General features: G+C 43.0%; 1 protein-coding gene across 2 annotated transcripts in view; it reads right to left on the bottom strand.

Moving 5' to 3' along the window:
- Positions 1 to 10307: 10307 nt before the first annotated feature.
- cgnb (cingulin b) overlaps positions 10308 to 23960 on the bottom strand; it is a 133716-nt gene continuing 120063 nt past the window's right edge. For both annotated transcript variants that reach the window (XM_072283329.1, XM_072283339.1), the window contains exons 20-22: positions 22609 to 22717; positions 21860 to 22023; positions 10308 to 14720 (exon numbers count right to left, since the gene is read on the bottom strand). In XM_072283329.1, the coding sequence (XP_072139430.1) occupies positions 14579 to 14720; positions 21860 to 22023; positions 22609 to 22717 (415 nt within the window). In that variant the 3' untranslated portion in view covers positions 10308 to 14578. The remainder of the gene's footprint in view (positions 14721 to 21859; positions 22024 to 22608; positions 22718 to 23960) is intronic.

Here is a 23960-nt window from a genome sequence, read left to right on the forward strand (position 1 = left end):
GTGAGTGGCAGTTCTGTGGGTGAAAATGCCTTGTTAATGAGGGAGGTCAGAGGCGAATGGCCAGACTGGTTCAAGCTGAAGGGAGGGCGACAATAACTGAAATAACCACACATTACAACAGTGGTGTGCAGAAGAGCATCTCTGAACACACAACTCATTGAACCTTGAAGTGGTTGGGCTACAACAGCAGAAAACCATGAACATAAACTCAGTGACCACTTTATGATGTACAGGTGGAACCTAACGAATGGCCACTGATTGTATGTCTTAGGGTCTTAATAATAAACCTGATTCTGACTCAGTGACTATGGGGTTTGACTCTATAAAACGTATTCTATTCAGATTAAGATTCATTTATTTACCACATGGACATTGAAACATCTGCTGAAGGAGAAATCAAAAAGTACAGGAGGTTTGTTCCATTAATATTATTGGCACACCACCCTCTTCTTCACAACTGAGGGCAACTTGCTTCAACCCAAGCAATTGAAGTTGCCCGTTTGTCATAGCTGGTGGTGGACCCAAATGCAAGACACAGACACTGAAGTACTAGGAACTGAACTGGACTAGGCTTAGGGATGGGACAGGACACAGACTAGGAGCTGGGACAAGAACACAGACTTTGGCTAGGGAAAGTGGGACCAGGACAAGGAACTGGGAACTAGGAGCCCGGGCTTGGACTCTGAGCCAGAGACTAGACAAGGACCCAGAACCTGGGTCTTGACTTGGGCTCAGACCCCGGAACTAGGTGAGGACATGACAAGGTTTGGGTTCTTCGAGGCTTGGGTACTTCGAGGCTTCTCTGGACAGGACAAGGTACTCCTGGGCTGGGCGAGGCACAAGGACAGGACGAGACCCCAAAGCCTTGACTTGGTCTTGGCAGAACAGGACACAGAGACTTGGTCTTGGCTGAACAAGAACATGGAACACAGAGCCGGGACCCCTCCTTGGGAACAGAATGTAGTGTCGGGGCTCATACACAGAATGCCGAACACGGCAAAACGGTTCCCAACACAAGGTAGCGGCAAACGGCCAGACCTACCTAGCGAAGGCGTGGACACAGAGACTGTTCCCAACACCAGGTAGCGGCAAACGGCCAGACCTACCTAGCGAAGGTGTGGACACAGAGACGGTTCCCAACACTAGGTAGCGGCAAACGGCCAGACCTACCTAGTGAAGATGAAGACACAAAGAGACAGTTCCAAACAATGAAAGACAGTTCCTTATCTAGACACAGCAAGGCTCTGATCTTGCTTCGGCAGGAGAACTTGATGGCGAGAATAGGCGAGGCTTCAGACGAAGGGTAGCAGGCAAGGCTTCAGCCAAGGGCTACAGAAGGAAGGGGAAGGGAAGGGAACAGTCCAGCCTCAGTGTAATGGCAAAGATGGCCTGGCTTACCCAATGGAGGCAAGGATAGGAAGGGACAGACCCAACCGCAGGGTAACAGCAAGGACAGCCTGACTTACCCCACGGAGGCAAGGACAGGATATTGACAAGACAAACCAGCACCCACACTCGAACCCAGGGCCACTTATATTCCCAGCCCCAAGACGAGCATCAGGTGCCTACGATTAAGCCCAACTGAAACAAGGGACAGCCGGAAGACCCAGAGTCCGGAGTTCACGGACCAGACCATGAACTGGAACGCGGACTTCACAGACTGGACCATGACACCATCTGGGATAACTATTATGGTCTGGGATAACCATTATGCACCAACAAGCTCTCACAGTTTTGACAGACAGAGGCTATTATTCATTGGCGAAGGAGGTTCAGGCCAAATAGGCAAGGTGGCGGGGTGGCTAATGTAACCCTACTGCAGGGCCAGTTACCCAGGTTCCATTCACTGCTGTAAGGAGTTTGTATGTTCTGCCGTGACTGTGTGGGTTTCCTCCGGGTGCTTCCGAGCTACATTCCAAAGTACAGGTTCGCTGGTCAATCGGCCACATGGGTGCAATTGGACGTGTGGGCTCGTAGGGCCAAAGGGCCCTGTTACCATGCGGTGCCTCTAAAAAGAAAGTAGGTTTTGGGTCCATTGTACAGACATGGCACACACACATACACACATTTATACTCACAAACTAATACACGTCAACCATCCCTTCACACTTACAGACACAGACTTGGTCCTGGTCCAACTATGTTGATGTCATGCCCAAGCAAGCTCACCAACGTCTCTATTTTCTCAGGAAGCACAGCAAGCCCTCGTCGGCTCTCACCAATTTTACTGACGTACCACAGGGAGCATTCTGTCTGGATTTCATCACAGCTCAGTACGGAAACTGCTCAGCCCGTGACAAGAAACTGCAGAGAGGTATGGACACAGCTCAGCATATCATGTCCCCCCCCCATGAAATCTGTCTATACTGGTCCCTCTATAGAATCTGTCTATACTTCTCCCTCTATAGAATCTGTCTATACTTCTCCCTCTATAGAATCTGTCTACATTTCTCCCTCTATAGAAACAGTCTATATTGCTCCCTCTATAGAATCTGTCTATATTTCTCCCTCTATAGAATCTGTCTACACTGCTCCCTCTATAAAACCTGTCTATACTGCTCCCTCTATAGAATCTGTCTACACTGCTCCCTCTGTAGAATCTGTCTATACTTCTCCCTCTATAGAATCCATCTATACAACTCCCCCTATAGAATCTGTCTATACTTTTCGCTGTGTCAGTAAAGTAGCCTGCATAATCAATCCCAGATCATCCCAGATGTTCTCTCTTCTCCCCTCTCCCATCAGGCAGAAGATACTAGAGCCCGAAAGCACGGAGACCAGGCACGAGGACAGCTTCTGTCATACCACTCTTGAACAGATCTCCGGTACAATAAGATGGACTCTTGGCCTCACAATCTATTTCATTGTGTCTAAGGAACTGATCTGTGGGAACAATATGTAGCTTGAACTTTTCACTGAATCTCGTACATGTGACAATAATAAACCAATTCCAGTAGCAAAGAAAAAACAATTACACAAAAACATAAAATATCGGTCCAAAAAGCCCTTAATTCTTCCTCAGCTGTTATTGTTGTCTAGTATTCTTTAGAGAACCACCTCTGATTGTCAATTTCACATTCCAGTTTGCACCGTTACACACCGCACCCTCCCCTGTGTAATTCCGAGGCTTTATCAGGCATTGGTCAGACTCCATCTGAAGTACAGCGAGCAGAATTGAGCCCCAAGGAAGGACATGCTGCGATTGAAAAGGTTTACAGGAAAAATCCCAGGGTTAATATTCAAGGATCATTTAAAGACTCTGGGCCTGAACTCGCTGGAGTTTAGAAGGATGGGGGCGGGGAGAAGAGGGTGGGTCTCATTAAAACCTAATGAAAATTGAAAGGCCCAGATGGAGTGGACGCAGCCTCAGAATAGAGGGGTGTCCCTTTAGAACAGAGGAGAGGAGGAATTTCTTTGGCCGGAAGATTGTGAACCTGTGGAATTCATTGCCACAGACAGCTGTGGAGGCAAGTTATTGAGTACATTTAATGTGGAGGTTGATAAATTCATGGTTAGTTTATGGGGAGACGGCAGAAAAGTGGGGTTGAGAGGGATAATAAATCAGACATGATCGACTGACAGAAGATTTGATGGGCTGAATGGCCCAATTCTGCTCCGATACGTTATGGCCGTACTCTCTTTCTTTGTGCTTGCTGTATCTGTTGATGTGTTTGTTATAATCTATACCATTTGCTTTATGTGTTCACATGAGCAAGGAATTTCCTTGCACCCTGGTCTGTGTGACAAGAAACTCTAGAGATTCTGCTGATGCTGGAAATCCTAGCAACACACACAAAGGCTGCATCTACAGAGAGGAATAAACAGACAATGTTTCGGGCGGAGACCTTTCATCAGGACTCTGAAACCTGCATGAGGAGGAGAACACAACAGAGTCTTTAACGTGAGTACTATCAAGTACAGTGTGAGGGGAACCAGGTTAGGGTGAAAGGATTTCCTTTCAGAGGGCAGGCACGCAGAGGGTTCTGCGTCAGTCAGAGATGAATGGAACAGTAGATGTGATCCAGTCGTGCCCAGATGATAACACACACACACACACACACACACACACACACACACCCTGCATCGCCCTGCAGAAAGCTCAGCTGACTGATCGAAAGCTGGAATCTCTCTGCGCCCGACCTCCCCCTCGGTCAGCTAACCTTGAAACACAACACGCCTAACCACAGCTCTTTAGCTGAGAATTTGTCCCTGGGTGTAGTCGCTGGAGTACAAAAGCAAGAGTTTCAATCGCACCTTGGGGTGTGTATACAGTTTCAGTGTAAGAAATACACGGAGAAAAAGCTCCCACAAATGCTCGGAACGTCTAATTTCATGATAAGGGGTGACTGAAAGTGAAATATTGGCCATCTCCTTCCCTCCTTCAACATCTTCAAGATTCAAGGTTGTTTAATGTCATTTCAGTGCACAAGCGTAAAGGAGAACAAAATAATTGTTACTCCGAATCTGATGCAGCACAAAAAAAATAATCAGATAAAGAAGACGATAACAAAAAACACAATAAATATAAATACAAAAGATAGCTTATATACACAGATAGATTGTATGTACGTACATATGAGTTCTGGAAGAATTACAAGGCCGGGGATAATACCTGCTGACATCCACAACACGTTTTATGTGGTGCCCTTCTCCCCTAAATCGAGGAGATTTGACATAAATTGGGGGACTGGAACGCCTTCACTCTGAATTTCCCGTTTCATTTTGACTCCTCATTCTCATCCTAACACGTGAGTCCACTGCTAATTCTAACTCGCTCAGTTGTAAGTCTTACAGAAGTTTACCATTTTGTGTTGCTTTATGATCTTTACAGGGGTGTACGGAGTGCCCAGGGAGGGGTAGACTCTGAGCAGACTCGATGGGCCGAATGGCCTACTTCTGCTCCTTTGTCTTATGGTCTTATGGGTAGCCCCTCTGGTGAAGGGGCTGGTCGTGTCCAGAACTCTCCCGCACAGGTTCCCTGCCATCGCTGGGCACAATGACAACCACCGCCACTATCTTTCCCGTCAGTCTGTTGTTGTACACTCGTTGTATTTATTATCACCGTCATTTATTCCTACCGCGTTTATTCTGAGCAACATACACTGCAAGGAGTTTCACTGCATGCTCACCACTATGATAAGTAACTCACCTGTATCTGAACCGATGTCTGCTGGTGTGTTCATATCAGCAGCTGTGTCTCTACTGGCTTCTGACACTGAGCATGTGGGCAAATGTGAGCATGAGAGTGAGTGTGTGTGAGAGTGTGTGTGAGTGTGTGTATGTGTGTGTGTATATGTGTGTGTGTGTGTGTGTGTGTGTGTGTGTGTGTGTATGTGTGTGTGTGTATGTGTGTGAGTGTGTGTGTGAGTGTGTGTGCGCGTGCGCGCCTCCATTTCAAAGCACGCTGGCCGTCAGCACTCAACCCTCTTTCACCACCGGGTCCAGCACTGTAGAGAGTTAAAAGCACATTGCTTCATTAGTTCTTCAACATGTAAGAGGTTGAAATACCAACCAACCTCTTGAATTGAATTGACTTTATTTCTTACATCCTTCACATACATGAGGAATAAAAATCTTTATGTTACTCTCCGTCTGAATGTGCAATTTATAATACATAGTATGGGCATGTAGCCAAGTGGTTAAGGCATTGGACTAGTGACCTGAAGGTCGTGAGTTCGAGCCCCAGCCGAGGGAACGTGTTGTGTCCTTGAGCAAGGCACTTAATCACACATTGCTCTGCGACGACACTGGCGCCAAGCTGCATCGGCCCTAGTGCCCTTCCCTTGGACAACATCAGTGTCGTGGAGAGGGGAGACTTGCAGCATGGGCAACTGCTGGTCTTCCATACAATTTTGCCCAGGCCTGCGCCCTGGAGAGTGAAGACTTTCCAGGCGCAGATCCGTGGTCTCACAAGACTAACGGATGCCTTGACAATAAATAGTATGTACAACAGAACAGTCAATATAGCACAGAAATACAATTGTATCAGCATGAATTAATCAGTGTGATGGCCTGGTGGGAGAAGCTGTCCCAGAGCCTGTTGGTCCTGGCTTTTATGCTGCAGTACCATTTCCCAGATGGTAGCAACTGGAACAGTTTGTGGTTGGGGTGAGGATCCTTCGGGCCCTTTTTACACACCTGTCTCTATAAATGTCCTGAATAGTGGGAAGTGCACATCTACGGATGCGCTGGGCTGTCCACACCACTCTCTGCAGAGTCCTGCGATTGAGGGAAGTACAGTTCCCATACCAGGCAGTGATGCAGCCAGTCAGGATGCTCTCAATCGTGCCCCTGTAGAAAGTCCTTACCAAACTTCTTCAACCGTCTGAGGTGAGAGGGGCACTGCTGTGCTTTTTTCACCACACACCCGGTATGTACAGACCATGTGATATCCTCGGTGATGTGGCTGCCGAGGAACTAAAAGCTTATTCACCCTCTCAACCCCAGATCCATTGCATAAACTGGGGAGACTGCACAAATACCTGAGTCGCGAGGATGTCACCAGCTCTTTGAGGAGGGTCAACCGTTGAAGGTGGACGTCCAAAAGTCAGTGGAGAGTCTGGAAGTGGAAGCCCGATGCCCAAAGCCTGGAGTTTGGAGACTGGAGGCCCATCGGCCTGTCTTGGAGTTGGAGGAGGGTGTGAGGGTGGGAGGGAGGAGCTTGTTTTGCTGTTGTTGTTTTATTGCTTGTTGCGTTCTGCCGAGCGTTGAGGGCATACAGTGTTGGTGCGGCAACAACCTGTATTTCAATCTGGGTTGTGTATTCCCAACCTGGATCAGTAAAACAAATCAGAATCTCATGTGACGAAGGAGGACCGGTCTTTGGACTATGGAGTTACAGAGGTAAAAGGACGGGGTGGGAAAGCTGAGCAGAGGCCAAAACAGTTAACAATTTTATTGAATAATCAGATGAGGTTGGGCCGTTTTCTTGTAATCATAAAGTCGTGCTGCAGAGAAACAGGCCCTTCAGCCCAATTAGTCAATGCTGACCGAGTTGCCTCCCTGAGCTAGTCCCATTTGCTTGTGTTTGGCCAATATCCCTCTAAATCTAAACCAGGGGATCCCAACCCCTTGCTTAGGAATAGAAAAGGTTTGGGAATCTCTGCTCTAACCCTTTCCTCTCTGTGTCCCTGCAGCCTTTTAAATGCTGTAATTTTACCCAGCTCTGCCAATTCACTCCACGTGCCTGAAACACAGCGGAAGAACCAGCCGCACGCACCCTTGACGCAGTCTGGTAGCCAGTCCGATAGGGGCTCTCACCATCCCAGGCCATGCTCTCTTCTCACTGCTGCTATCAGGAAGGAGGTACAGGAGCTCCAAGACCCACACTACTGGGTCGAGGAACAGTTATTACCCCTCCAGCCACCAGACTCTTGAACCAGAGGAGGTAAGGAGTCTCTCTATGACCCCCCCGTGGGGTTCTCCGAGTTTCCTCAACAGTCCAAAGACACATCAGGTCATTGTAAATTGTCCTGTGATTAGATTAGGGTTAAATTGGGGTTTCAGGGATGGCACGACTGAAGGGGCTGGAGGAGACTACTCCATCTTGTATTGCAAAATAACTTCACTCATGCCAACACTGAACTGTTCATACAACCTATCCATTCTCTTTCAAGGACTCTTCATCTCAGGTTCTTGATATTTATTGCTTATTTATTTATTTATTGTTATATATATTTTTTCTTTTTGTATTTGCACAGTTTGTTGTCGTTTGTGCACTGGTGTGTGGTCTTGGGTTATTCATTCTGTTGTGTTTCTGTGTACTTACTGTGATTTCCCACAAGAAAATGAACCTCAGGGTTATAATATGGTGACATACAAGCCCTCGGGTGAAAAATGATATTGTATTTGTTAAATAGGGGCCGTGGTCAATTCTGATTTGATGGAGAATGGGCGTGAAAGCACAGAGGAACATCTGGAGAAACTTCTCAAACGCTCATTTGCTGCTGTTGTTACTGCACAGTCGGGAATCTTCTGGAGGGAAGGCCTCAAAATCCCCGGCTTTGCCTGCTGTTGGCAACTGAGATTGAGGTCGAATCGTTCGGACAGAGATGGCGCTCAGTACTCAGTGTTGGAGGGCTGATTCGGAGGCTCGAAGTTTTCGGATGACTCAGAGACGCAAAAGCAAAACGTGTCTAAAACAGTTCCTCAAACCTGTGGAGTCTGAAGGATTTAGACAGATTGGGAGAATGGGCAAAGTGGCAGATGGAATATGTGTAGGGAAGTGTTCGATCATACACTTTGATGGATGGAATAAAGGCATAGATTATTTTCTAAATGGGGAGAAAATTAAAAATCGGAGGTGCAAAGGCTAATTTGCAGGTTGAGTTGGTGGTAAGGAAGACAAATGCAATGTTAGCATTCATTTCAAGAGGACTAGAATACAAAAGCAAGGATGTAGTGCTAAGGCTTTATAAGGTATTGGTCATACCACACTTGAGAGTATTGTGAGCAGTTTTGGGCCCCTTATCTAAGAAAGGATGTGCTGGCATTGGAATGGGTCCAGGAGGTCCATGGGAATGAACAGGTTAACGTATGAGCAGCATTGATGGCTTTGAGCCTGTACTCACTGGAGTTTAGAAGAATGAGGGATCTCAATGCATTTGATCAAATATTGAACCATCTAGATAGAGTGGATGTGAAGAGGACGTTGCACAGGGCACAGCCTCAGAACAGAGGGATGTCCACTTAGAACAGATGTGGAGGTATTTCTTTAGCCAGAGGGTAGAGAATATGTGGAATTCCTTGCCAGAGATAGCTATGGAAGCTGCATTTGAGTATATTTAAGGCAGAGGTTGGTAGGTCCTTGATTAGTCAGAGCATCAGTGGCTATGGGGAGAAGGCAAAAGAATGGTATTGAGAGGGATAATAAATCAGCCATAAAGGAATGGCCCAATTCTGCTCCTAATCTCACCTTCCCAGATCATTTCACTTATCACTTCTCAGCCCTCCCACCACCTAACCTTCCTGTAATCTAAACCTCAATGATCCCCCGTCTCAGTCCAGTCTCCTCGATCTACCTGATCACCCTGCAGGAAGATTGAAGGAGCACATATTCTCAGTGGCCACATTACTAGGTACACCTGTACTTTAATACAAATACCTAATCAGCCAATCATGTGGCAGCACCTAAATGGATAAAAACATGCAGAGGTGGTCAAGAGGTTCAGTTATTTAGACCAAAGATCAGAATAGGGAAGAAATGTGACCCAAGTGACTTTGACCACTTAGAAAGATTCTTGGTGCCAGACAGGGTGGTTTGAGCATCTCAGAAACTGCAGATCTCCTGGGATTTTCATACACAAGTCTCTAGAGCTTACAGAGAATGGCACGCATAAAAAAAAAGTCAGTGGTGGTTCTGTGGGTGAAAACCCTCATTAAATGAGAGAGGTCAGAGGAGAATGGCCAGGCTGGTTCAAAAGACAGGAAGGTGACAGTAACTCAAATAACCATGAATGTGGTGTGCAGAAGAGCATCTCTGAATGCATAAGACGTTGACACTTGAAATGGATAAGCCACTGCAGTAGAAGACCACACCAGGTTCCACTCCTGTACCTAATTAACTGGCCACTGAGTGTATAATATGATACTGAATTCCAGTGGAAACGTGTGTAGGCTATTTAACCCTTTTGCCATACAAGACCTGATATCATATACCATGGTACCAATGTCACTGGAGTAGCATTCAATAGATTAAGAGCCTAATATGCAAGTAGTGAAGTGCGGGTCCTCCCAAGCCTGACTTGTGTGCAGCCCATACATGCAGAGAAGCGTTGGGGAAACTGGTGGGAAGAATTTACCGGGTGCTGCAGACATCTTGCTAGATGGGAATCCCGTTTGCTGCTGCATTTCTGATTTGGGAACTGTTTAGATTATGAAGAGTTGTCAGCTAAGGAGCTTTATTGCAAACTGGTTAGCCACCAGGGTAGTGCAGTGGTTGGTGTGACACTGTTATGGCTCGGGATATCAGAGTTCAATATCGTAAGAATGTTCTCCCCACGACCGTGTGGGTTCCCTCTTGGTGCTCTGGTTTCCTCCCACAGTCTAAAGATGTATCAGCTGGTGGGTTAATTGTTCTCGTGATTAGGCCAGGGTTAAATAGGTGAGTTGCTCAGTAGTGAAGCTCTTTGGGCCAGAAGAGACTGTTCCACATTGTATCTCTGAATAAATAAACAATTAAAAAAAGCACTAACTGAGGCAAGGTGTCATGTGTACTAATTAAACGAATCACCAAACAATTTGCAAAGAAAATATCTTAAGTATATTTATTTCCTTAAACATAAAATGCAAATTAAAGTTTTGAATTTCATATATACAAAAATACAAATATGGAAAAAAAATAAGCTTTGAAAATTCCCACACAAACTGGAATCAAAATCTCATACAGAGTTGGATCAACAGGTAATCAATACTCTCATCTATACAGTTAATATGTATATATATCTCTATATAGATTTTGTATAAATTTCTTTAGTTGATATTCATTTTTCAATTTATACACCAGTGAATCTTGGCAACAGTAAAGTGTGCAACAGGATACATTTACATTGTAAATATACACAGTATACTTGCAGTTAATGGACAAGAGATTCTGCGGATGTTGGAAATACTGAGCAACGCATATAAAATGCTAGAAAAAACTCAGCAGGTCAGGCTGCATCTATGGAGGGGAATAAACAGTCAACATTTCAGGCCGAGGCCCTTCATGAGGAATGAGTCTTGATGAAGGGTCTGGGCCCGAAACGTTGACTGTTTATTCCCCTCCACAGATGCTGCCTGACCTGCTGAGCTCTTCCAGCATTCTCTGTGAGTGTGTTATACTTATAGCTGATACCAAGTGAAGAAACACTATAAAAACTGGTGTACAAGTCTGGGTATCTTTGGAAGGGGCCACACATACAGCTGAGTGACTTGTACATTGGTGTTCATCAGCTAAAATTAAGTATGACTGAAAAGCTTGGAAGAACCATTGTCAGCTGACGTCACACAAGAGAAAATCTGCAGATGCTGAAAGTCCAAGTAATACACACAAAATGCTGGAGGAACTCAACGGGCCAAGAATACCGATGATGTTTCAGGTCGAAGCTGAAGGGTCTCAGCCCGAAACTTCGACTGTTTACTCTTTTCCACAGAGGCTGCCTGGCCTGCTGAGTTCCTCCAGCATTTTGTATGTGCCAGTTGACGTCTGTATTTTCATCTTCATTTAATCATGAGATAATGAAATTGTGAACGGCAACATCAAATAGGATGAATAAGGTTTCAAAACTGATTTGGAATGCATGGGAGAAAAGCCGGATATTAAGCCTAAGAAAGGCATTTTCTTGACATTAAAGTCCCTAAAGAACCTGTAACTCCACCATGGACAGTCCCAAGCTCAGTTATGAAAGGAGGTGGTTTGGAGATGGGGCTAGCAACCCAGCCCATCCCCATCCAGTAAAAACCCAGAGCTCCAGAGATACCAACAGAAGCTCCGAAGACCTCATCCCTATGAGAGGGAGGATCTTGACCTAGAAGACACAAGATGGGTTACACTGGGACAATGTGAAACACTACCCTGGGACAGAGGACTCTGTTGGCTAGGGTACAAGCCAGTGCAAATTATATACCAGGTGTTAGAGGTAATTTTATTCCCTTCTTTATTATTGCACAATTACAAAACTAGGCAACATCCAGCAAGATGGTTGTGCCTCAGTCATTACTAACAATACAAAAATAAGGATTCTGATGTTAGGCATTTGTAAAGTTGATGGCAGCTCACCTCATGATTCACCATGAAACAAAAGCAAGACAACGCACGAGCCCAAGCAATATTAATAGCGAGACTGATATAATGCATTTTCCAAGTAGTAATTGAAAAATACAAGAGATTCTGCAGATGCTGGAAATCCAGAGCAACACACACAAAAACGTGGGATGAACTCAGCGGCTCAAGCAGCATTTATGGAAAGGAATAAAGAGTCAATTTTTCACACTGATGAAGGGTCTTGGCCCAATACATTGACTTTCCATTGTAACTGTCAAATTCCTCCAGCATTTTGTGTGTGTACCCCAAATTGTAATTGGTGTTTCACTCATCTTTCCCATCAGGACCCTGCAGTTTTCCTTTTTGCAATTCTCTATTAAGCATACATTGAATTAGGGATAATTTTGACCCGAGAACCTTGCCTGAAATGGGGAGGTGGGGATGTGGGGAGGAGTCTATGATCTCAAAGAGAATAAACAAATCCCCGAACCATAAATGGCAGGATCATTATTGGCAGGAAGGTCAGACAGAGGTCATGGATTGGCACTGAGTCACTTCACAGGCCTTCTAATCACATGAAACAAAGCAGGTATCAGCCCCAAGTATTTTAATAATGCGAGTGCAAAGGAATCATTCATTATAATAACAAATCCTTTCCTGAAAGGTTAAAATCAGAGTTGAGTTTACATGTATGCACAGGTTCAAAGAAAACCTATTTGCAGCAGCACCACAGGCACATTTTCACTTGACTTATCCTATATTTATTCTTAGACTAATATTGCTAAAGCACATTACCCACCACCCCTCATTAACACACAACTGCTAGTGAGAGTTTGCTGGGTGCAAATACATTGCCTCATTTCATCCCCGTCCTCACTGGACGAGCTCATAATTTTGAGACCACAGACCTCACTTATAGACCCTCTGGCAGGGACAGCTGCCTTTCATAATGTGTGTCATATTTATCTGGATGTTGTGAAATGCAACACATTATATATTATTCAGTTATATCTTTCATGATGAGCCATGTACAGTTCTGAAAAGCTGTTATTCTCTCCCTTACTCAACTCCTGTATGATTGGTTGTACTATTACTGTTGAAGGCACAAATTAGGGAGGAGAAGAAAATGTGGTTGTGGAGAGCAGATCTTGTCCCACTCTTAATACCAAAAGAGGCAAGAAAATGAATCTCAGGGTTCACGTATATGGTGACATTTACGTACTTTGATAATGAATTTATGTTGAACTCAGAACCCTTCACCCTTTTCACTCAAAGATTGAACAATATAATTTTAGAGGGATATCTTGTGTCCTTACTAATATTCATTTTGTAGTTATCTCTACATCAGCATGATCTGACCATTTTTCATATTGTTTGTGGGAGTTTACTATACACAAATTTCCTATTTAAACAGTAACCACACTCCATGATAATTAATAGGCTGAATGGTGGTATATAAATGCAGTAACCTTTCTTCCCAAAATCCCTGTCATTCATTCGGAAAGCCACTTCATCTCGTGAAGCACAATCAATGGTTACTTGTTGTGTCCAAAGGTGGGAGCTTGGCTAAAATGAAGGAACATTAATATGCCAACTGAAACACAAAACACATAATATTAAATAATTCCCATAATTACACCTATAGTATTCTGATTTCAGTTGATCCCAGACGTTTCCTGGTTAGAAGCAGATGGAATCAATCTTTCCCTCTGCACCTTCTCTCTCCTACATGCAGTCACTTGCAGAGATATGATTTACAAGCATCTGCAGACAATCAACTTCCTCTTACAGAAACACCAGTCACAAATAATCTCACTCAAAGGCTTGCAAAACACTTCAGACTTGTACTTCAAACAGTACAACCACAGGAATCTGAGAGGTACCACACTTAGGGCTTGCTCAGTAGAAAAGATTTTCAAGACACAGCAATTCAGAATAAAGGCAGCCTCAGATAAAGAGGTTGATATTGGTGATATGAACAGCGAGTTGACCAATTAAAGGGGAGAATACACAAACACTTGAGTTAGATATACAAGGCACAGGAGTTTCATTAGATTTATCCAGATACAAGGAGGACACACAGTAACCCATCCACAGATATGGTAGAAAACACAATCAAAAGAGGAATGTGGTTATTAGGGCTTAGTGCTGGGGGCCTGGAAGATATTAAGATCTTTTTATACACAACACTAATTTCAAGGTGGATTCTCTCAGTGAATGACCAGCAACCACCAATACCAAAGAGGAAACAACACTCAAGAGAGCTGTGCAACAAGGAGATGGGGGTAGACAGCAGCTTTCACTATGTACAACAGGATAGCAATGGGAGAGACCATTAGATCTGAGTGGTCTGTCAACAGATACAGTGGGTTCTATCATCCCACAAATTCAACACACACAATGTACCCGCCAGGGTGCAGTCAAGGCTGCCTACCTCAGTGACGAGCAGCCTCAACAGTTCAGAGACAATGCACATAGAATGACTCCCTTTTAGCTCCAATTCCTTTAGTGCTTTCAACCCTAGAAATCCAAACGACAAAACCTTTATTCATCTCCCTATGGTACAGGAATAAAAACTTGTTCCAACAAAAACCTTAAAATACAATATTCCTATCAAAAGCAGGTTTTAAGTTGTATGATTGTCTTGTACATTTACTAAAAGTGGATCCCAAAAGACAGATTAAAGCTTTGCATAATCAGATCATTTACATGATGCTGAATTTCTGACAATGATACTGTAGTCAAATGATTCAGCAAATAATCTTATTTCCTTCTGTACACACCAGCCACAGAGAGTGACATACTGAACTAGTGAAAATCTTCCAAAGGAAAGGTTTAACAGGAGCTTGTCTGCAAATTGCTCTCAGTAATCAGTGACTTGATGGAGGAAGGATTGAACGTGCTTTCGAAATCGTCGTCTGAACTCAAGTCGTCATCGTCATCTTTTAGATCCATGTTGGAACGAGTATTTTTCCGCCTGTAGAATAAGCACAAGTGGAGTAGTTATGATCACCATTACTGAGGCTATGAAGGGAGAGCATTCAGGATGATACACAGGAATATAAGGAGAGGTGGTGGCCTGTAGCTATACTTGCAATTAATTAGATGACGGATGACCTGTTTCTTAGCTCCGGCTTTTATTTCGGTTGGTGTCCTGGCTGAACAACAATAAATCTTGGCCTCACTTTTCGTAGATCACCAACCTCTCCAGAAGGGTCATACGAGGTGAAAGTTTTTAATACCACTTTTGCAAATTTCTATGGATATATAATAAAGAGTATCTTGACTGATTGTATCTTGGCGTATGGAAGCACCAATGTCCAGGAATAGAAAAGTCTACAAAAAGTGGTGGACACAACCCAGTTCATCATAGGCAAAGCCTCCCCCTACCACTGAGTACAAAAAAAGCAGTGTCTATCAAAGATCCCATCGTCCAGACCAGGCTCACTTCTCACTACTACCATCAAGAGGAGGAACAGGAGCCTTGGATCTCGTACCAGCAAGTTCAGGAGCCGCTACTACTCTTTAACCATCAGGCTCCTGAACCAGCGTGGACTCTGAACTGATTCCACAACCTACAGATTCACTTCCAAGGATTCTACAACTCATGTTCTCAGTATTACATTTTTACTTGTACAGTTTGTTTTCTTTTGGACATTGGTTGTTTGTCCTCATCTCTTTATGTATAGTTTTTCCACAAATTCTACTGCTTTTCTTTATTTTCCTGTACATGTCTGCAAGAAAACAAATTTCAGGGTAGTAAATGGTGACATACACGTACTTTGATAATAAAGTTATTTTGAACTTCACCTCTTGTTCCACACTCAGCCCATGAATCTGTCTGGTCACTTCCTTTATTCGTCTGAAACACTTCCATCTGATCATTCCTTAATCTTCTACATTTGAGGAAGTTAGCCCTTTTTTTGCACTGTAACCTCACAATTAAACCTTTTAGATTCTAATATTCTTTCTCAGGCCAAAGCATTTTTCTTGTGATTCAGTGTCAGAAAAATGTAAACTAAATTAATTCTTTCTCACTGGGCTTTCCCTATCAAATCTCCAAACCCATTCCAAATCCCAAATGTCATAGAACATAGAATAGTACAGCACAGCACAGGCCCTTCGGCCCACAATGTTGTGCCAACCCTCAAACCCTGCCTCCCATATAACCCCCCCACCTTAAATTCCTCCATATACCTGTCTAGTAATCTCTTAAACTTCACTAGTGTATCTGCCTCCACCACTGACTCAGGCAGTGTATTCCACGCACCAACCACTCTCTGAGTAAAAAACCTTCCTCTAATATCCCCCTTGAACTTCCCACCCCTTACCTTAAAGCCATGTCCTCTTGTATTGAGCAGTGGTGCCCTGGGGAAGAGGCGCTGGCTATCCACTCTATCTATTCCTCTTATTATCTTGTACACCTCTATCATGTCTCCCCTCATCCTCCTTCTCTCCAAAGAGTAAAGCCCTAGATTCCTTAATCTCTGATCATCATGCATACTCTCTAAACCAGGCAGCATCCTGGTAAATCTCCTCCTTTACATGGAGAACCTTCCTATACTTGGGAAGCGGCCACAGTTATAGCTTGAATCTTGAGATATCATCCTAAAAACCCCTGTGTCAGGAGGACATCAGAGATGAACACAGATCTTACTAGACAATGGGGTGATGAACAAAAATGGCACTGCACTGTTTGCGTGGTCATCCGCCTGCCTGCTGGGAGAACATGAATACTCCTGTTACATTGATCCAAAAACAGCTGGGCATTCAAACTAGCAGTTCCCAGCTAGCCAGCGTCAAATAAAGTAACAAGTCGTTTAGCTCACTTTTGCTAGTAGGAGCTTGCTGTATGCAGACCAGCCGCAGTGTTTGGGTCTAATATCAGCTATTCATTCATAATTCACTGTATGCAAGACACAATGAATGCCAATAAATGCACTGTTTCAATCTGAACTTAAGACAAAAAATGACATCCAGCATCACAAGCTCTGGTTGAAAGGGAATGGAATGATTTCTATTTCAATATTTGACAGGTGTTTTCCTGATCTCACTGGCACCACCCAAGTCTCACCACATATGATGTGCTAGCAGTGTTACACTGTTCATTTTTTTTTTTAAAACTTGCAATGTAAATGCACCTTTATGTTAATTTCTTTGTGGTAACATGACTGCGTGCTGTATGTGCATTATACATACTGAGTTGGGCACCTTGTTCTGGAGGAATGATTTTTGCTTGGCATGTACGCAGCTGAAGTGATAATAAACTTGAACTTAGTAACATAGTAAAATCAAACTCCTCATTCTCTGTCAAACAGGAATAGTATTTTATTTTTCTTCCTGTAATTTACTCTTTTCACCATTTCTTAACTTTAATTCCTTAATTGTATTTTTATCCTATCTGCTGAACTAACATAACTTATTCTAAATTTGATGATTTATTTTCATTTCTTAAGTTCTAGTTTGGAAGTGAGGTACACATCCGTCAATCTCTTCCCCAATTGACTGAGCAAAACTGAAGGACTGAATGTCACCCCCCACCAACTCCACGCAACAGACTGAGTTCCATTGTAATCACATTACATATTTCAGCAAGTCTCTGCAAAAAAACACCAGACAATATTGAAATAGGCTTCTGCAGGTGGTGATTGATCATGAACCCTTTCTATTGTACCCAGTAGCAACTAGTGCACTTAAGGGTCCAGGTACACTAAAGTTTGGTTTTCCATACCAGGTATGTCAATATTTGTCTTCTCAGCATCACAAACACAGAAGATTTCTTGGCTGTACGCTATAGTGGATTCTGGTTAATTGAGACAGCTGTTTCTTTGGGACAACTCTTAAAGAACAAAAACTAATTGAGAAAATAGCCAGGATTCTCTTCTTTTATTTGAGACACTGTGCTGTTCAATTGGGACAGGAGACCGTTGCCAGACAGTTCCTAATTAGCATCAGACATGTGCATTTGTGTGGTCGTTAGACACTACACCATGCGTAGAGCAACGTTTTTAAATAGCATCAGTTATGTGTACTTATGTTCAAAAATCAGTGATTTTTGTCAGTGCTAGTTGGCAAGAAATAAGCAGCAAGACAATTCAGAACTGTTTTGCTCACTGCAGTTTCAAACATTTGGGCTTGGAGATGCCAGGAATGAAAACGAAATGATTTCACTACTTCAACAAGTTAGAAACTACGAAGAATTTGAAGGTATTGACAATCATCTTTAATGTTACAATGAAAATGAAAATTTGTATGATGCAATTGTCGATAGCATTCTATGAAGGCAATCTACAGCAGGTGTCTGCTGAATTTGTCCATTCACAGTTAAAAGAACACAGCAGTGTACATTGGATGAAATCCTCCATTGATACTGTAGTAGCATTCATCGTGTTCTAATTTGTTTTGTATTTTATTTAAATATATAAATTGTTATTCCAGTTAAATGGTAGTTTGCTTTTTTTTTAAAAACTTTCTTAACTATTTCTATGAAATTTCAGCTAATTGGGGCAGCTGCTTAATTGGGCCAAAACGTACTGGTGTCAATGTGTCCCAGTCAACTGGAATCCACTGTATTGATTGATTGCTAATGACTGCACTACAGGTGGATCCAAAGGCCTTTGGGACATTAGAAATACAGATTTTTCCTTCTGTACCTTGATGTACATTTCAAAATACAGCCCCAACTTCATTTTGCAGAAACTTTTTCTGCCATATTGACAGCAACATGCCATTCAGTGAACATTAAGCAGCACAGCTTTTACTCATCCTGACAGCACGATAATCAGATGGCTGCTGGCTTCAGGAATGAGTTAACCAGTTAGTATTTCCTGCACTGAGGACTATCCAAACAAAACCGCACATTCAGAAGCATCTGGTTTAACAGCAAGCTAAAAGTGCATGTGCCTGTAACCTGGCAGCGGGCTGGTAAACTGATTATTATATATTTTAAAGCAGCGTGTAGAACAGTAATCTATGGAGGAGCAAGTAGCATTAGTGTTGAATCTGCTTGCAGAAATGGAGCGTGGGCATGTATGAGAGAGATACAGAACAAAAAAAAACACTACTCACTTCTTGCTTACAGTGGAACTGCCTAGGAGGGGGGAAAGAAGAATAATTGTAAGGAGAACAAGAGTTCACAATCTGCTACAGCAACACATACAAAACGTTGGAGGAACTCAGCAAGTCAGGCAATAAACAGTTGACATTTTGGTATGAGACCCTTCATCAGGACTGGAAAAGAAGGGGGCAGAAGCCAGAATAAGGTGGGGGGGGGGTGGAGAGGTGAAGGATTACAAGGTGGCAGGTAACAGTTGAGGCCAGGCAAGGGGAGATGAAATAAGAATTTGTGAGGGGACTGGTGGAAGAGGCAAGGGATTGATGAAGAAGGAAACTCATAGGAGAGCGTAGTGGACCATGGAAAAAAAGGAAGGAAGAGGGGTACCAGAGGGAGGTAAAGAGAAGGGAAGAGGTAACCAGATTGAGGAATGGAAAAAAAGACTGTGGGGGGGGGGGGAATGACCAGAAAGTAGGGAAATTATTGTTTATGCCATTAGATTGGAGGATACCCAGACAGAATGGCAGGTGTTACTCCTCCCACCTGAGTTTGGCCTCATCTTGGCAGTAGAGGCAGGCATGGACAGACATGTAAGAATAGGAAGTCAAATTGAAATGGGTAGCCACCAGGAGATCTTGCCTGTTGTGACGTTCAAAGACTGTTATTTTCCCTTTAAACTAATATCCAGCAGGTGGGTGACACACCTCTAGAGGATAAAGGAATCAGCTGATGACTACAGGGAGAAAATAAATCAAAGACAGTTAAGGGTCTCAGGATTCAGCAACACCACATTCACAGTCCAAGCAATCTCACGTCCGTATGGACAATCAACCTGCCCACGTGGCTTGGTGACGTAGGAGGAAGTGTGTGCACCCGAAGAAACCATGAAGGGAACACGCAAGCTCCACACAGAGGCCAGAATTGAACCCAGGTCAGTAGAGCTTCAAAGACACAGCAGTGCTGATGGCTGTGCCCCTCCTAGTTTTCTCGCAATCATGTATCTCCAACTTCCACCGCAAATGGCTAGATTAGCTAAACAAGGTGAGCCACCACAAGACCATAAAACGAAGGAGCAGAATTAAGCCATTTGGGCCATTAAGTCTGCTCCGCCATTTCATCATGGCTGATTTACTATCCTTCTCAACCTCATTCTCCTTTCTCCCTGTAACCTTTCATGCCCTTGAACCTATCAATCTCCATTTTATGGTCTTTATGTTTTATAGTCCTTGGCCTCCACAGCCATCAGAGGAAATAAATTTCACAGATTCACCACCCTCTGGCTAAAGAAATTTCTCTTGATCTTCGCTCTAAAGAGATGTCCTTCTATTCTGAGGCTGCGTCTTCTGGTCCTTAGACTCTACCCTACTCTCCACTATTGCAGACATTCTCTCCACATCCATTCTATCTAGGCCTTTTAATATTCAATTGGTTTTAATGAATCTCCCCCCCCCCCCATTTTTCTGAATGAACTCCAGTGAACACAGACCCAGGGCTCATGTTAGCCCTTTCATTCTGGGATCATTCTTGCGAATCCGCTCTCCAATCCTAACACACCCTTTCTTAGATAAGGTGGCCAAAACTGCGCACAATACTCCAAGTGCAGTCTGACCAATGCCTCATAAGACCTCAGCATTACATTCTTAAGATCACATTTCCATCTTCTAGAGCTCTCTACATAGAGGGCCAGTCTCTGACCTCGAGGGAGACACAAGGGACAGAAGATGCTGCAATATGCAACAACAAACAATCTGCCACAGGAACTCAGCAGGTCAAACAGCATCTGTGGGAGGGAAGGAATTGTTGAGGATTTAGTTCGGAGATCCAGCATCAGGGCTTACAAACCTGAAAAGTCCTCAATTCCTGCCCTCCCAAAGATGCTGCTCAGTCCGCAGATTGTTCGACCTTAGAGAGGTTGGGAACAGTATCTCTGCCTCCGCCTCCACCCCCACCCCAGACTCACTGGACTAAAGACCAAAGCAATGAATAAAATGATTAAACTGTAAGAAACAATAACATAAATATAACATGAACAATATTACTTGCGTGGTGTTAAATCAAGAATGGATTAAAAACTTATATGATAGTATGCAATACCTCTGGCTGTCACATTTCATCATCCCCGACTCCCTTTCCTTATCATAAAGCCACAAGTCTTCGGAACAGAATGAGGCCATTCAGCCTATTGAGTCTGCTCTGCCATTTCATCATGGCTGCTTTATTTCCCCATTCTCCTACCTTCTCTCAGTAACCCTGGATGCCCTTACTAACGAAGAACCTATCAATCACTGCTTTAAACATTTCCAGTGGTATTAATTCCACAGATTCACCACCCACTGGCTAAAGAACTACCCCCTTATCTCTGTTCTAAAGGGATTTGAGGCTGTGCCCTCTGGTCCTAAAATTTCCCACTACTAGAAACATCCTCTATACATCTATTCTATCCAGACCTTTCAATAATTAGTAGATTTCAATGAGAACTCCCCTCCTTCTTCTGAATTCCAGCAAGTACAGGCCCAGAGCCAAACACACCTCATACAGTTACCCTTTCATTTCCAGGATAATTTCTCGTAAACCTCCTTTGGATTCTCTCCAATTCACTTCTTTTCTTAGATTATGAGGCCAGAAATTTCTCACAACTTTATCTAATCATTAAGTCACATATCAGCTGAAAGGAAGTAATTACATTTTAAAGCTCTCATTACATTCCCAAACTGTTCAATAATTTAACAACTTCTTGCCTTTCCACACACAAAAGGGTATCTTGTTTTATTGAACACAGCAAGCCAGTATATCGCTGCACTTTCCTCTCCAGAGCTGCAGCTATCAAGCATATGGGTTGAAAGAGATATTCACTGTCTATTCACCTCCCAGGATTGCAAAGTGTGGAATGCCTTACCTGCCACCTCTTCCCTTCCTCAACAATCTAATTAATCTGAGCTCTGCCACTTTAACTTCTTGATCCAATGTTGTTTAAATGACTGACTGCTATATTACTCTCTATTGTGTACTCAGTGTGCATTAGTATGAAAAGCATTTCAAGTTTTGCCCCGAGGCTGTCTTACCAGACGTCTTTTTCCAAGGACTTAATCCGACTCTGTAGTTGCTCATTGGCCTCGTGCACTTCCTCCAGCTCCCGCAGACTCTTCTTCCGTGCAGCTTCCAACCTCTCAATTTCCTCCTCAGCTTCGTCCACTTGTCGCTTCAGGGCTTTCACTCGCAAGGTCAGCTGTACGAGGGGAAAAGGGTCGTAAATGACACTAACTAACTTACTGCAAAATTAAAAACTACTTTACCAGCCTCCAATTTGTGCCTGCCCAAACATTTCTCCTGTTGGCCATGTATACTCAAACTATATTCTGTGAACTACAATAGACAGATCCTCCCCATGGAATGTGTGGGTTTCCTCTGGGTGCTCCAGTTTCCACCCACAGTCCAAAGATGTACCGTTTGATAGATTAACTGCTCATTGCAAATTGTCTCCTGACTAGGTTAAGTTTGAATCTAGGGGGTTGCTGGGGTGGTGCGGCTTGAAGGGCCGGAAGGGGCTACTCCATGCTGTAACTCTAAATAAAATAAAATAAACAGATCTCTGGGAAATGTAGTGGAATGGAACTCATGGGAATGCTGTGAGAGCTGACCTGTATTAATGGGCCAGATGGCTTCTATGCCTTATAAATTATGAATTGTGAAAAGATTGTTCTATAGGGATTCAGAACAGACTATGTGGCAGAACAGGTTCCTTCAGTACTGCAAGGATTGTGTGATCTTTCACTCTATTAGAAACGACTCCATCTCCTTCCAAAGAACATACCTGGTCCTTCTCATCCGAGACATGCTGTCTCTCATCATCAAGCTGAATGGTCAGTTCCTTTACCTTCCTCTCCAGTTTACGATTCGACGTTTGCAGAATGCTTCGCTCCCTGTTAACACCAGGTGGAGAGAGATGGGAAACCATTGAGGAAAAGGATCATTTGCAAGTCATCTTACTATCAGGTTCTTACTGAAAATAGATTTTAAAAATTTCTGTGCAAGATTATTTTATAATAGCAAACCTATCACAAGTGCCCTGAAGTACTTTTAAAATTCAAAGTTCAAAGTAAATTTATTATCAAAATACATGTATGTAATCACATACTACACTGAAATTCATTTTCCTTTGGGCAATCACAATAGAACAGTACAATAGAATCAATGAAAAATTACACACAAAGACAGATATGCAACCAATGAGCAAATACAAAAAGAAATAAATAATAATAAATGAATAAATAAATAATACCGAGAACATGAACTTGAAACTGAGTTCATAAGTTGTGTTCGGAGTTGTGGTGAGTGAAGTTACCCTCGCTAGTTCAGGAGCCTGATGGTTGGAGGCTAATACTTTTACATAGAAACATGGCAGCTATTTCACACTGTGAAGTTTTAATATTTGTAATTTATCCAATATTAATCTAGTTCCATCTCTATTTCCCGCTGTTTTGGGAAAGGAGTTAACATAATTAAGGACCTGTCCCACCTAGCACATTCTCTTCTGCACTCTCTGATCAGGGAGAAGACACAAAAGCCTGAAAGCATGAACCATTAGACTCAAGGACAGCATCGATCCCACTGTTAACAGACTCTCATATGCTAAAGCATGAACTTTTGATCTTCAAATCCATCTCAAATTGAAATAGCACTTTCATTGTGACTGTAACACTATATTCTGCATTGTTTTCTTTTTACTACCTTGATGTACAAAGTAAATATTATCAAAGTACTTTGTACATATATCTCACCATATACAACCGAAATTCACTTTCTTGTGGGAATAGTCAACAACTCCATAGAATAGTAACTACAACAGAATCAAGGAACAACCCCAAAATAGAGATTTCAATCAGAGTGCAGAAGTCTACAAACTGTGTATGGCATACTTGCATTTACCCTATCTATATTGCTCATAATTTTGCATTCAAAATTACAAAACTTGTTGGTTACAGTTGTTTATTAAGTATTACATTATATTTTAATATATTAAATATATTAAGAATGAAGAGCAAAGAAAATGGCAAATACTATAAACTAGTTCAGACTAAAAAGTTAACAAGCCATTCCATGATAACAAATAACAGATCTATAAAAATTTGCAAGAGTCTTTTGAGAAATAACAAATCTCCTTGA

Source organism: Mobula birostris, chromosome 2, assembly GCF_030028105.1.
Source record: "Mobula birostris isolate sMobBir1 chromosome 2, sMobBir1.hap1, whole genome shotgun sequence".
Lineage (NCBI taxonomy): Eukaryota > Metazoa > Chordata > Chondrichthyes > Myliobatiformes > Myliobatidae > Mobula > Mobula birostris.